The 15,049-nt window shown below is 40.9% G+C and overlaps 2 protein-coding genes across 2 annotated transcripts; both read left to right on the top strand.

Moving 5' to 3' along the window:
- The first annotated feature begins 2,831 nt into the window (after nucleotides 1-2,831).
- gjb9b (gap junction protein beta 9b) lies at nucleotides 2,832-8,136 on the top strand. Its single transcript, XM_022206398.2, has 3 exons — nucleotides 2,832-2,900; nucleotides 6,209-6,698; nucleotides 6,974-8,136. The coding sequence occupies exons 2-3, from the start codon at nucleotides 6,309-6,311 to the stop codon at nucleotides 7,400-7,402; spliced, it is 819 nt and encodes a 272-aa protein (XP_022062090.1). The 5' UTR covers nucleotides 2,832-2,900; nucleotides 6,209-6,308; the 3' UTR covers nucleotides 7,403-8,136.
- Nucleotides 8,137-9,356: 1,220 nt separating this feature from the next.
- On the top strand, nucleotides 9,357-15,013 carry pef1 (penta-EF-hand domain containing 1). The gene is made up of 5 exons (XM_022206397.2): nucleotides 9,357-9,456; nucleotides 10,974-11,223; nucleotides 12,715-12,870; nucleotides 13,481-13,624; nucleotides 13,729-15,013. The coding sequence occupies exons 1-5, from the start codon at nucleotides 9,436-9,438 to the stop codon at nucleotides 13,956-13,958; spliced, it is 801 nt and encodes a 266-aa protein (XP_022062089.1). The 5' UTR covers nucleotides 9,357-9,435; the 3' UTR covers nucleotides 13,959-15,013.
- The last annotated feature ends 36 nt before the right edge of the window (nucleotides 15,014-15,049 follow it).

Genomic DNA, 15,049 nt, shown 5'->3' with positions numbered 1-15,049 from the left:
CTTTACTGAAATGAAACCAAGTGAGACGTTTAGAGGGGAAAAATCACTATTTGGTGGAGCTGTGAAGAGCTCACAGACATCTGATATGTGTACCCAGCTACACACAACTGTTTGTGAGATGTGAAAAGTCAAAAAAATGTTGAAATTCACTGGTTTCATCTTTAACAATGTATGTATTTTAAAAACTTGTCATATTATCTGTTGTCAAAAACCTTCATTTCAAAAGTAAGTAAAGGTAAAGGAGTATAAAATGCAATATTCCCTTCTAAAATGTAGTAGAATAGTAATATTAAGCAATTTACTGTGCTTTACTGTGCTTTACTGCAGTACTTGAGTAAATGCACTTTGTTACTTTCCACCACTGAAATGCACACCTATAAGCCCAAGTATCTAAATCAACCTGAACGTGATCAGAGGGCTTTTCCTTTTGTACTTTGATGAGGCTTGAATGCAAAATGCAGTCAGCTGCAGGAGAAAAATCCATGTGATCTGGTCATCATTAGTGTCATCCTTATATTGCTTACAAAAAGAACTGAAAAAAAAATATCGTAAGAGACCAATTAGGCGATAACAACACTAAAATCCAATATGACGTGATGAAGTTTTGTCAGTGACAGTTGTGGACTTTTTCGTAGCAGGCAAACATAATTTCCTTGCTACAGCCGGTAACCACCTTTACTGTTGTGCTGAAAAATTTACACTAAACAAACCACACATTGGCAAAGCGGTTGTGAAGACAGAGCAGCAGGGTTAGCGGAACAATCAAGCTCTGGTTTCAACTCTCTCGCTGTGACCAGGCATGAATCAACCAACACTTACTGAATGACCGGTCAAATATGTTGTAATGTTCATTCCCAGCTACTTAAGACTTCATGGATGACAGCATTGCCAGCACCTCATTTACTGCAGAGCCATAGGAGTTAAATAGGGTCACTCTGATTGGCTGAACATCTGCATACATACTCACACTGTGCCTAATGAGAAACCACAAGCGAGCAAAGAGCTTGATATGTAGCTTCAACTAAAGACTGCCTGCGTTTTAAATGTTAAATCTATAGGTCAGTACAATTAAATCACATAAGAGCTTGTTTTCGGACAGTAATATCACTAAAGACAACCAGTAATGTGGCTTGTCTTAGATCCCTCTTTCTTTCTTACAGATGATGTGGTTGCTTATTAGGAGAGATGAGATTCCCTCTTCTCTGTCTGCTTAACATTTCTCGCCTCCTTCCCTCTCTCCCTCTCTTTCCCATCAGCTTGGCAGGGGTAAAAAAAAAAAAAAAAAAAAAAGTGTAATAAAACGATGGAGCATCAGCATTCTCTAGAGGCCAACGGAGGGCATAACATATTCTTTGTAGAAAGGCATTCATCTTTCTCTCTGTCTGATCTTTCTCCTGCCCGCGTCCTCTCAAAGCTGGATAATATTATATTTACTGCAGAATTCAGCCTTCTGCAGAATGTGCTATTTTTAGTGAGGTTCAATCTCGGAATTTTAAAAAGGACTGACTGGTGTTATGTAAAGAAAGAACGAAAGAAAGAAAGAACAAAAGAAAGAAAGAAAGAAAGAAAGAAACCAGACGAGAGAACCTGCTCTGTGGGTTCTAAGTATTGTTATAGCATTACCTTGGCACACCCTAACTGAACTTAGTAATTAGCATTTTCCTTTGTCTCTTTCGCTTTCTCTCTCTTGCTCACATAGCAACAACACTGTACAGTCGAAATTTAACAACTAATTGACAATGTTCTATGTTAATTTTCATCTTCCACATAGAAAATCCATTTATTTGAGTGCTATTTAAGAGCATGTGTACCATGTCGGTTGTTTACGTCCTCTTGCTGTATTCGTCTCATTGCTGGAAAGCCAAGCAAGTAGGCGTGTCAGCATATCACTTGGAAACTAAATTTAAAAAAAAAAAAAAAATTCTGAGAAATCTCTCCCGCCTGTGGAACCAGTTTGTTTGCTGTGAAGACACATCTACAATAGAATTTCCTGCAGGAATTAGCTGCTGTGTAATTGTTCATTCTGCTTATGTTATTTGTGTATAAGTGCTGAGAAAGAAGAAATGCGATTCAGGACCAAAACTTTGTTGAATTTGAATATAATGCCAAAGGGGATTTATGGGTGTGTTTTTGTTTATATGTGAATTTATATCAGTGCGCCCATAAGTTTCACTGAAAAGAGAAACTTTCATTTACTGTAATTTCCCCAGTGTTTCCTTTCACTCTGTATTTCAAACTACTGCTTAGATGTTTCCCTGACTTTCATTTCGAGTGGGCCAAGAAAGGGCAGCCTGAAGTTTTCCTTCCGTGCATGTCCAATCATCGCTGTGCACAGCAGCCGGGCAGTAAATGTAAGCTGATGAAGCTGTAGCTAAGTGGGATCAAAAGGTCAGACGTCTAAAAGCAGCGTTCACACTCATGGATTAGACTTTGCATCCTAAAATCATATATAACATCATGCAGATCTCTGTGTTGGTCCACTTGCCTGTTGCTTACCATTTCCTCTAAATGTATTAGGTCGAACTGTCATTTTCACATCATTTTTGTCTGATCATTTCCCATTGCATGACCATTAACTCGTCGCAGTGTTTCCCTTTCCCTTCTCTGATATTTATCTCTTTGTCACTTCTCTGTCGTTGTTAAAAAAAATACCTCCGGGCAAGTCTACTCATGCCCAAAAAGTACAGATTGGAATTAGCAGTTGGTGAGAGCATTGAACTGTCTGTAAATGACGCTCCACCCATCTTCCCATTCCTGAAGTCTTGCAGCAGGTCCACACCTCAGAGCCAGCCCCCTCAAAATCCACAGGTGAGATCAAGTCAGATTGCATTGACGCGACAGCAGCTGACAGGCTACACTGACTGGCACTCAGGAGGGATCTCCTTTCTAGTGCTCCTAGGGTAAGGCGCTTTCTATTTATCTGCATTCATAAGGATTGCTGAATCGAGAAAATAGATGTAATGTAGAATCATTTCTGTCTTTTGGTTTATTATCAGATGAATACAAAAAAGAAAAGGATCCAAGAGGACAAAAAGCTAGTGTAAGGAAAAGGGGCAGTCAAAGGGCAAGAATATTGTTCATTCTGTTCCTTTTCTATCATATAACAAGGGAAGATCATGTCAAGGGAAGAGCTCAGCTCTGGTGCGTACAAAAGAATGAGATTTGTAAAGACAGATAACTGGAAGCGGTGCGAATAAAACTATACACGGATTGCTTCTGCTTTACTCCTCCGGCTGATTCATGGTACCTAGAAAAATAGAAGAAAGTCAGGTTGAGGGTAAAAAAGAAGAAGAAAAAAAAGGTGAGATGTGTGAATGACAGGGAAAAAGCTAAGAAAAGCAGAGCTGGGAAGAAGAAAAAGAAGGCACACAAGAGCACCTCAGCCCCACCTTGTTAGCCAGGAGCTTTGACTCATACAGACAATGTATTCTTGGTGGACGGAAAACTATTTGCAGCTAGCTCAACCTGTAGAACGAGTCACAGTCCAAGGATGTATCACTGTGTCAGGAGAGCTGTAAAGGGATCTTTTCTAACTCAGAATTATGCTGGCTTTATGGTTAATATCTCACCTGTTGTGTGTGATGCTGAGACTGTTTATGGTTGTTGATTTAGCCCACACTCTGGAAGACTCTTAATAAAGCCGGGGGCAGACACGAGAGCTATATTTGCATGACTGTGAATTAGAATATTGCTATCAAATGCATCACACAACCTGAGAGAGCGTGATATGTCTCCTCTGTGACAACAAAGGGAAAGACAAACCCACGGCGAAGAGATAGACGAGGCTGGCGGCTGGCGGGAGGGAGAGCAACATTGCAATCTAGAGCAAATGGGAAAACAAATTGTGGTCCGGCGTCGCCAGACAAGATATACTGTTGTCTCTGAGGTTTTCTCTCCTATCTGGGCTGAATGTCACCTCGAAATTTGTGCAAAATTAGGAGAGGATTCACTTCCTCTAAACATTTGTGAAAAAGCAATGACTTATACTGTACATTCATGTTAGGGGAAGTGTGTTTATCAAGCCTCTGTGGCACTTTTTAAAGATAATATGCCTGGAGCTTCACAGTAAGAATCGTCCTTAACGCCTGTTCTATAAGTAAAACTCCAGAACATCTGAGTCCCAGAGACACAGGCTGAGTGAGGCACACTGTAAGATTAATGCTGCCGGTTGTGTTATCCATTTAGAAGGAGAGGTAAAGTGCAGGTAACAGCAGCAGTGATTGAACGTGTCTGGCTTTTGATAGCCCATGTTGTGATTCTGAAAGCATTCATTGCGTCAAGTCTTTTTATGCTGTGTAATTTAATAGTCAGGAATGCTGGATGAGAGAGAAAATAGCAACTGATTTGACAGCTCAATATATCTACAGTGATGCCGAAATGCTGAAGGAAAAGTGTTTCTAAATTCAAATTCTCAGGATTAGACGAGACAGAACTGAAATGGAACAGTGGACAGCGAGGCTGTTATCCAACTTGTTCTCTGTCAGACCGTGAGCATTCATCAGAATGAGATGTAAATGTAAAAGAGAAGCTATTTTTCCATTGCTTAAAAGAAATTCTTGCAAAAACCTAACCCATATGTAGCACAGCAGACCCTCCTTGTGTCCACACTTACATAACAAAATCAAATACGCATTTGAAGGCTTTTAAAATTTCAAAACTGCTAAGGTGATTTGAAAGTCTGCACATGATCAGATCATTAAATCCACATGGTCATATCTTAAATAAAATTCTCTTCCAGAGCACAGGTCCCATGACACTGTCATGCTTTGCATTCACAAATGAAATGTAATCCCTTAGCAGTCCTCTGAAGAACCACCACTACAAATGGCATTTGAGATTTCACAGATGACTGTGGCTGCCTGATCTGCCACACTGTTCAAACAGCTGACTAATAGAGTCGCGGGTTTTGGTTTGTCTTTTCTGCAAAGGGAGGCTCTGATGATGACTTACTCACTGATGTATAATGAGTTTGTATTGAAAAAATAGCTCTGTGTAAACACACAACACCTATTACAGGGAATATATCTGTGAATATGATGCTGGTCGTTCTGATTTCACACCGGCGATCATCATTTCAGAACTGTTCCTTTTGTTTGTGATCGTTTAGCCAGGTTCTTAGAGTTTTGTAATACCCCCAACAGACAGGCTGCAATAGCTTCACTGATACTGTTGTAGTAATACTGATAGAAACTGGGGCTGTTGCTACATCAGATGTTCATTACATGTCCAAATGAATTCATGATGAGGATAACATTGCGATGTCTATTAAAAATTAGCTAAAAACTAGTTGTCAAATTTAGCTGCTTTGTCTCCAGTTTTGCCAAATGAATTGCAACTGAGATATGAGTGCAGAGACGTGGAGAGTCTGTAACCATAACTGTACTGTTAAACATAACTGTTGTTTCTATGTTCTGTGTGGAGGGTCAACTCGACAGATACTGGTGGTGCATTACTTATGATATTATTATCTGTGTATTTTTAATTTTATATGGATATTTCAGTTCTGAAATATCACAGCTGTTGTCAGTAGTGATCCAGTATATCATCACACCCCTACAATAAATGCAAAACAACTGTAAAAGTAGCATTTCACAATATTATTTGCATGCTGTTTTGTGTAATTTATGCACAGCAGCACCTACAGTTATTTGGATTATGAAGCAGATTTGGATAAATCAAGTAAATGAACAGTTTTGATGGAGTAATTTGTAACTTCAAGAACACAAATCTTTAAAGGAGGACTCTACCTACTTCACACTCTTCCAGTTTACTTGTCATGCAGAGTACACTTCCTTCTGTGAAAGCAACAGTACAATATCTCCTGGGGCTTTAGAGAGGCTTTGTTGAGTCTGAGAAAATGACTGATATTTGCAGGGTTGTGTCAGTTTAGAATCAAAGACTACGGATTTACAACAGAGTGCTTGAATTATAAAATAACTGTTTGGAGTCTGAAAGATGCGGGTGTTTACCAACCAAGGAGGGTGTAACAAAGGATTCTGTTTAATTGCATTGCTGTAGTGTATGACTAAAAGTCAGGATGTTTCAGCTTCTCCTGCCTCAGTTTTGACCATTCAGTTTAAAATACCTGTCTCAAGTCTCTCAACCATCTTTTTAAAGTAAAAACAAGGGTGAAAAGTGTAGTATTTAGTTTGCAATCTTTAACTACTCTCCTTCCTCTAATCTACTTTGTTATTTCTTCATTCCACAGGGTCAGATCATCAGGAACCCCCTCTTACTTATTCTCTTGAAGAGCTACTTCACCTCCCTCAGCCTCCTCCGTCCTCTCCTCTACCTCCGAGGCAGCAGTCATGAACTGGTCTGCACTTGAGGCGCTCCTCAGCGGGGTCAACAAATACTCCACCGTCTTCGGTCGGGTCTGGCTCTCGATGGTGTTCGTCTTTCGGGTCATGGTGTTCGTGGTGGCGGCCCAGCGAGTGTGGGGTGATGAGAGCAAAGACTTTGTTTGCAACACCGCCCAGCCGGGCTGCAACAACGTGTGCTACGACAGCATCTTCCCCATCTCCCACATCCGCCTGTGGGCCCTGCAGCTCATCTTCGTCACCTGTCCGTCACTGATGGTCGTCGGCCACGTCAAGTACAGAGAGAAGAAGGACATGCAGTACACCGCCTCCCACAAGGGCACCCATCTGTATGCCAACCCTGGGAAGAAACGTGGGGGGCTGTGGTGGACATACCTGGTAAGAATGAAAGGACAGTTTATACTGAAGATGTCACACGAAGAAACAATATCCAAACTGAAGCCAGCGTTAGAAATATCAAATGTAGTTGCAGTTTCACCATCCATCCAAACCAGACTGAAGCTAAGTCATGATCTTGCAGTTTTTCTTAAAAAATGCCTGTATTAGATTACAAATCTGATACTAAAATGCATCACTTCTCAAGTTAGCAAACCCAGAACAATTGTGAAACACTTGCATTTTTCCTAGTTTCAGCCTCATTTATCTTCTTATAGGTGAGCCTGATTTTCAAGGCAAGCTTCGATGCTGGCTTCCTCTACATCCTGTACCACATCTACGATGGTTACGACATGCCCCGCTTGTCCAAGTGCTCCCTGGAGCCATGCCCCAACACAGTGGACTGCTACATATCCCGTCCCACAGAGAAAAAGATCTTCACCCTCTTCATGGTGGTCTCCTCTGCCTTCTGCATCCTCATGTGCATCTGTGAGATGATTTACCTCATCTGCAAACGCATCCAGAAGCTCATTAGGAAGAAGGCCGAAGCGGACAGGAGGATGTTTGCAGAGAGTCACGAGATGGCGCCACTGGCAGCGCCCAGGTCAGAGTACAGGTCCAAAGCATCACTCAGAGTGGATCCCACAGCATCCATCCAGAACCTCACCAACATCAAGACTGAGGAGGGACCGCCTCCTAAGAAGTAATGACGTTTGGTGTAGTGGTGGCTGTGATGAAAAACTATGTATTCTAGGTGTCACTGCAAGCGAGCGCATGCATCAGACTCCACAGAGAACTGCCGCTCAGCACCAAAGATAACCATCACTTCAGGGATTTCTGAGACAGTGATTTGTAAATATTATCAGGTTAAATGAGATTCTGCAGGAGGGCACACCTTGTGCATGCAAATCTACTCCCGTAAACGGAGGATTACAGAGGACGTTAGAGGCTATCGAATGTTTCTTTTGGAAATGGTGTGCTGTGTATGTACGAATGTGCATCTGTATCTGTGTTTTTGTCTCTGTACCATTGTCCAGTAGTAGGCTTAAGATGGTAAATCAGGCAATTTGTTCATAAAATTATGAAAGGTTGAAAGACCCCAAGTGATGTAAATACACAATAGACAGTAAAACTGTTTGCCTGCACATACACACTACCCACTAATGAATAAACCAAATAAAACAGAGCACTTTCTTTAGTTGTTGGCACAGAAATCAGCAGAAAAGGGGTGTTTTGTTGTTAGACATGGAATATGAAGAAAATGCTCTTTATTGTTCAGGACTCAGTTCGACGCCTATTGATGCTGTGCTTTCACACTATTAAATCAGAGTTCTTTAATGAAGGTGAGACATACGCGAAATTATGGCCGCAAAAACTGTTTTATACCGACACAGAATAAGATTGTAGATAATGAATTTTTGTTTTGCATTTTGTATTTATTGTTGCAGCCTATAAAGCTGTTTCACAATATTTCAGTGTCTGTCTGTTTTATTATACAGTAAAGAGCTTATGTTTTGTCAGCAGAAATGTTGTTCGGATATTGAAACACTGAAGACTTATCCTTGCCCACATATCGTTAGATCTCAACTGGATAATTGCACCATTATCAATTAATTTCAGAGTAAAACTAATATATGTAAGAGGTCATCCCACTTGGTCAGTCCATGTTCCACATTATTGTTATAGTGAATGCAGGATAGATCAGGGATTCTCAAACTGTGTACCTTTTGAATTAGTCTGATTTATGATCATTTCTTGCTATTATCATGTGTAAAAATGTGCCTTGCGACAAAAATATTCGAGAACCACTGAGCTAAACCAGCAGCTTTCAGCTATCAGCTGGAGTGAGATTGTGTATCCTATAGCTGTTCAATCATCATTTGATGCATTTAGAATTATTTAATGTAAACATAATTTGGCAGACTGACCTTTAACATAGTCCAGGAGAAGAGATGCAGTTTGGTAAAAACACAATACCCCAAATAAATACCTAGGCAATAACAGTCAGATCATAACTACTACAACAGACAGAACATTGTGTTGCACTAAACAATGTTTTGGATCAACAAACTGACTTCACTGAGACAATATAAATTACAAATTGAGTTGTTTCCTTTAAAGTAATATTGATAGTCCTCTCACTGGCAGCTGTCAGCATCACATTGAAAGAAGCTCTCTTGATGTGAGGGTACTTTTGTAGTTTTCTTTCTAGTTTTACCTACTTCTCTTTTTGCTTCTGGTTATAATTTGGTGGTTGATTTAGACTTTATTGTGCTTCCATTTGTAGCGTTCATACATACATCAAATACAGTTGTTGTTGTTTTTTTAAGATCTTTCTGCAGCCTTTAGACTTTCTATGCTGAGTAGTTGTGAGATTTTAGGGTTGCCTAAGGCAGACAAACAAACAAACAAACACAAACTGAGATCCAGGGCTCTCCATGAAACATTAGGGCTAACGCCACGGACGATACTGCCTAACAACGCCACAGTCTGTGAGTAAACCTTGTATTTGTCACAGGATTACACACAATGACTGACTCATTCACAAAGTATTGGGTAAAGACTGCCGAAACTATACTTCCTTACTTGTTCTGTCGTCAGAATTTTTCCACCCTGCTGTCCAATCAGGAGCAGAGAGACCGGGCGCGGTTTTGACTGACAGGGAAATGCACCAATGAACGAGCAGTGCTGTACTCTTTCCTTTCGGATGCCGTGTTGAAGGAAGCAAAGTCTGTCAAACATGAGTTTCCACTACGGACAGGTACCTTAATACTGCTTTTTCTGATTTATTCTATGCTGTTACTAATAACGGTGTTTATATAGTGTAATAAGGGTATTATCTGGAAATAACGTAACTAATGGTTTCTGCCCTGAGACCACAAGTAATGTTAGCTATTCGTGTGTTTGCGGTGGTTAGCAGCGTGTTGTTACAATGTACACTGTTGCGTTTTATTAGTGACGTTTCAGAACGAATCGCTTGTTTTACCGTGCTTATTTTAAATGTCGCTAACACTGCTGGAGTTGTTGTCCTACGGTATGTAAATGTTGTGGTTTATCTATTCCGGAGGTCAAAGTTACTGCAGTTTTCCTTAAGCAAAACATTATTCCAGCACAGATAATCTCTTTCAGAACAAGCAGGCCAATCAGTTAAGTTAGTCACACCTCACTAAGGATATTGTACTCTAACTTAAACAGTGTTACTGTTTTAGTAGTGCAGGCTTTATTATACAGGAAGATCCAAGGTTTTGAATGGTTGTAGATAATCAGAATGGAGTTAAATTTGTTTACTTTACTATAACGTACAGCTTTTGTTTATGTTTTGTTCATACTGATCTTCTTCATTTGATTAGTTAATGGGTGTATTTTTCGTGATAAAGATACTGTTTGGTGGCATATTAAAGGAAAAACCTGAACCTTTCACCACTGCAATGAGGTGATCTAGTGGCTCTGTTATATGTGAGGGCATTTTTGGGGCATAATTTGGAACTATTTGCCCCATGAGGAAGGACTGTCACCGAAAATGAATACAAAATTATTCTGAGTGATGAAACATGTCTATCCTGGTGGGAGTGGTCACCTCCGGGATGACAGTTCACCCATCCGCAGGACACGAAGGATCACTAAAGTCTTTGATTATGAAAACATTGTGGCCACCATCAACAAAACACTAAATAAGGAAGAATGTTGTTCCATCCTTCCAGTGCATTTACACAGACTTGGAGAATCGACACTTTTTTCACTGTCCTGATGGCATATGGTGGAGCAACACATTTACAAGACACTTTTGATACATTTTCCTTATTTTTTGTCACCTGTTATTATTTGAAAAAGAGAAGCTGGAAGTATCGATTGAATTACCATAAAATAGGAGGTGATTGTCTTTCAAACCAATCAGCTGACTGATAGTTGTAATTGTGCAACTTTCTGTTTGAAGTAGCTTCATATGAACTTGAATAGTTAATAACAGTGTGTCATAGTCAGTTACATGTTTTTTTTATAAAGTCTGCAAGCTAATTGTTGTCAGATAAATGCATTCACTCTGTAAAGAAACAGTAGCAATGTGCAAAGTCATCCCATATGGAAATACTCAACTGAAGTGCCACTAACTCCTAATTTTTCTCTGGTACAGAATGAACTTTGTTGCTTTTCATATAGCCTGCCAAAGTAGCTTGTGTACCTCTAGTACTTCAATACCTCTAATTTCTAATGATCATGTGATGAGTACATTTACTGTTTGTATTTATCAAAGTGTTCCAGTGAACTTGTCTGTCACTGTAGGGCTATCCAGGAGGAGGCAACGCACCACCAGGTGCTCAGTATGGTGGAGCTGGGGGTCCCTATGGGCATCAGCCCTCAGCTCCATATGGAGGTGCTGCTGCTGGTCCAACAGGAGCCCCTTATGGCGGTTATGGAGCCCCAGGTCATGGAGGGCACTATGGACATGGACCAGGTGGTGCCCCTGGTGGGCACTATGGAGGTTACGGGGGACAACCTCATGGAGGACCTGGCGGATATCATGCTCCTGCAGGTAATGATGGGCTAAGAGTGGAGCTATATAAGCATCTGCAGTATCTTTGCCTGTGGGACCTAACCAGGCATATTCTGAACGCGAGCAGACTGCAGATAGTCTCTCATTCCCCTTCTTCATTGCTTCTGTCTCCTTTTCTAGCTCCTTCGCTCTCTGGTGGGATGATGGATAGAAAATGACTTACGTTCCCAGACAGTCATGTAGAGACAGGGTTCAGTTTGTGCCCCTCAGCAGGATTACACGGCTGGAGTGATGACTCCCGTAATACTGAGTGAGGGCTAAACAGAGTAAGAGACAGATGGGCAAAGAGTGTATTTTGTGTGTGTGTGTGTGTGTGTGATTACACAGTTTCCAGTAGCAGCTACGTCTAAGTCAGAGCCTGATAGCCGATGTTACCATCGCTCCCCACAGGGACAGAATCCATCAGGGTCTGGACCGAAGTGTCACCTGCCCCTCTCTCCCCATTCATTTTTCTGACAATCAGCCCTCCTTCTACTCCTCCCTTCTACACACAAACACCATATTTTCCAACACTCCCTTTCTTTTCCAACCATGTATTCAGGTAGTGGCCTCCTGCCCCAACACTGTCTACCTCTTGCTGAGATGACATTTCAACCCTTGACCCTGCCTCTACCTTTTTTCCACCCCTGGTGCTTTTGTGAGCACTGAGAATGTATACCTAAGGTTGGAGAGCTATTTTTTTAAAAGTGAAAAACCTGCTGGTTTCGTAACTGTAGGATTGTACATTTTTTTCTTTTTTGTTTTTCCATTCTAGAAAATTATTCAGTATTTTAATTAAATACGTCTGACAGTGGGATTATCAGAATTATATGCAATTATAAACCACTATATTTCAAACTCAATTAAGTGTTTTTGTTGGCATAATGTCTTTTATCCAACCATTTGTCCAGCGATTGAAACTGTTGAAGTCAAATGTATATAAAGTGTCATTAGTTTTAAGAATTATATTTGGCAAATTCCACATATTCTGTGTAGCAGTCATTATGTCCTGTTATTTAAACTGGTGCATTCTAAGCACCAAAGGCAAAAAGACTGAGTCAAGCACAGATGTATTATTTTTTATGATCAAGTTTCTTCTCGACAGACGCAGCACAGTTTCAACTGTCAGACAATCGACGTGTGTTTCTTCATCTCCCCATAAATAAAAAATTAAGTGGCATTCTAACGCGGCAGCCGCTTCATTTCCAAGAATCTTCGCTGTCGTTTCCTTTCTCTCTTTCATTTTTTCTTTTTCTCTTCCCGTCCACGTTCGTTACTCCTCAAAGCTTTTACTGAAATAATAACTAGTGGAAAATATAAGGATGGGAAATGATAAAGAGAATAACTTGGCTCGACTAGATTGGAGAAAAAAAGAGGGAAACTGCGATGGGCATGCTGAGAAAACAATCTTCTAGTGATGGGTTTCTTCAAAGAGTCTGCATGCCTCTCCTTCCTCTGCCATGTTATCATCCTTCTTTTTCCTCTGTGTAGGTAATATCCCTCCTGGTGTTAATCCAGAGGCGTACCAGTGGTTCCAGACTGTTGACACGGACCGAAGTGGCTTCATCAACCTAAAGGAGCTGAAGCAGGCCCTTGTCAACTCTAACTGGTCTGCGTTTAATGACGAGACCTGCCTTATGATGATCAGTAAGTCACACAACTGCGACTAAATGAAATGCTCCTAAGGGTGTGAGGTAGTTCTGTGTTTCTGAATTAGTTGGAATTGCTTCAACAGTGTTTCTTGAGGCAGAATGACGCGATGTTTTGCTGTGTAATATACTTTCACTGACCTAAATGGCTCCAGCACAGGAGAGGGGGAAGTTATTTAGACAACACAAATGGATAAAGTGGTGGGAAAAAAGAGAGTAGGTTGGGTTTATACATGAATACCCCTTTCAGTCTTCCAAAAATTTTAAATAGAAATCTCATGTTTCTAAAAGGAGAAATCTAGGCTGCCAGGAGTCAGCCAAAAAATAGCAAGTGAACATGTTTGTCTGGGTGCCTGTTCGTTGGGCGCCTGTCCCTGCATTCCTGTTGCATTTGCCAGGGAGTGACTAATGTGTGCTGTTGCCATGATGCCAAGTGTGTGGCTTGTTTGGACTACTTTTAGACAACAAGTAGTGGATCCATGACGACATGAGACGGGCTTGATGGAACATGCTGAAAATGCATTTTATATGTGTGCTTTGTCTTAACTGACAAAAAACACTTTGAGTCTTGTTTTGCTCACCGTGCTGTGGTTTGTGTTTCCGGCTAGACATGTTTGACAAGACGCGATCGGGTCGAATTGACCTGTTTGGTTTCTCGGCACTGTGGGAGTTCATGCAGCGGTGGAGAGCGTTGTTCCAGCAGTATGACAGAGACCGCTCAGGATCTATCAGTGGTGCCGAGTTACATCAAGGTAGCCCTTTCTACATGTGTGTTATAGTGTTACTCTTATTTGGAAAGAAAACAAGGATAATCTCACACCAAAATAACTTCCTCCCATTCCTCTTCTCTCCTCAGCCCTCGCTCAAATGGGCTACAATCTCAGCCCCCAGTTTTCTGAGACGCTGGTGCAGCGTTTCACCTTCCGAGGCGGGCGACCCGGCATCCAGCTGGACCGCTTCATCCAGGTGTGCACTCAGCTCCAGAGCATGACGCAGGTGTTCAGGGAGAGAGACACGAACATGACGGGCAATGTTCGCCTCAGCTATGAGGATTTCCTCTCTGGTACCATCAGCAGGCTCATGTGAGCCTCATTCCACTGACACTCCCTCTGCACTGTGGATGCACAGTATCATTCCATGTTCAGGTTATAGTTTCTTCAGTCTTAAATGCTTTGCCGTAAGTGCCCCCACATGTTGCTTTGTACACGATATACCAGCCAGTACCGATTGCTCCATAGCTTGTTGCTGTAAATAGATGAACCTACTCTATGCACCTCAGTGACGTCCAGTGGCTAATTTGAAGGCAGCCAAAGTTTTCACTGAGTATGTTAACTTTTAACAGGACACACAAATGGGCTTCTTGAAATCATTACATCCAGTGCTCCTGTGTCCTGTCTGTCTAACAGTCTCATCTTTACCAGAGATGCCTTGGTGATAGTGACTGTTATACTTCTTGTTCACTAGAACCAATACTTGGTATTATGAGCAGTTTGACTGAGATCCAATTTAGGGACTCTTTAAATCTGTTTTACTACCTGAATGTAGACTTCACTATCTATCTGTCAGAGCTGAATCAGTCTAAAGACTTGAATATAGGAGATAACGGAGTAATTGAAGAAATAAGAAAAATTCTGTGTTCCTCCTGTACGATAGTGACAGTGCTGACCTGCATATTCCTATTCTGAATTTGCTCACATGCAGCAATAACATGATCCCGTGCCATTAAAACTCCTCTTAAATTTATGTACATGAGGGGTCTTTAGCATTCCCGGACGGTGTTTCTCTATTGTAAAACTTGGACACACTTTATAATATGAAAAATATTCTACTCTCGCATTTAGTGGAGTGCAGAAATGATTTCAAGTCTACTCTAAATAAATTGTGTTTTTGTGTTTTTTCCGCTAAATTGCACTTCTAAATGAAAATGAAAAAAAGATGTATGACTAAAAAATAAGAGAAATTAAATCGCGCCTCATTATGTTTTCATTCCAATTAAATGGGAGCTTCAGTATTTCTGTGGCCAGTCCATTAGGGGTCTGTAATTAATGAATAATGCACTCCACTGTGTCATATATTCTGAAACCATTAAACATGCCAAAATGGTTTGTAATGCCAAAAGCAAATAAATGTTTTCGTATTCATTTTGGACTTCATTAGCAGTGTTAATATGCTTGTAT

This window comes from Acanthochromis polyacanthus, chromosome 11 (genome assembly GCF_021347895.1).
Source record: "Acanthochromis polyacanthus isolate Apoly-LR-REF ecotype Palm Island chromosome 11, KAUST_Apoly_ChrSc, whole genome shotgun sequence".
Classification (NCBI taxonomy): domain Eukaryota; kingdom Metazoa; phylum Chordata; class Actinopteri; family Pomacentridae; genus Acanthochromis; species Acanthochromis polyacanthus.
The sequence above is the reverse complement of the archived record's forward strand: the minus strand, read 5'-3'. Positions and strand labels throughout refer to the sequence as shown.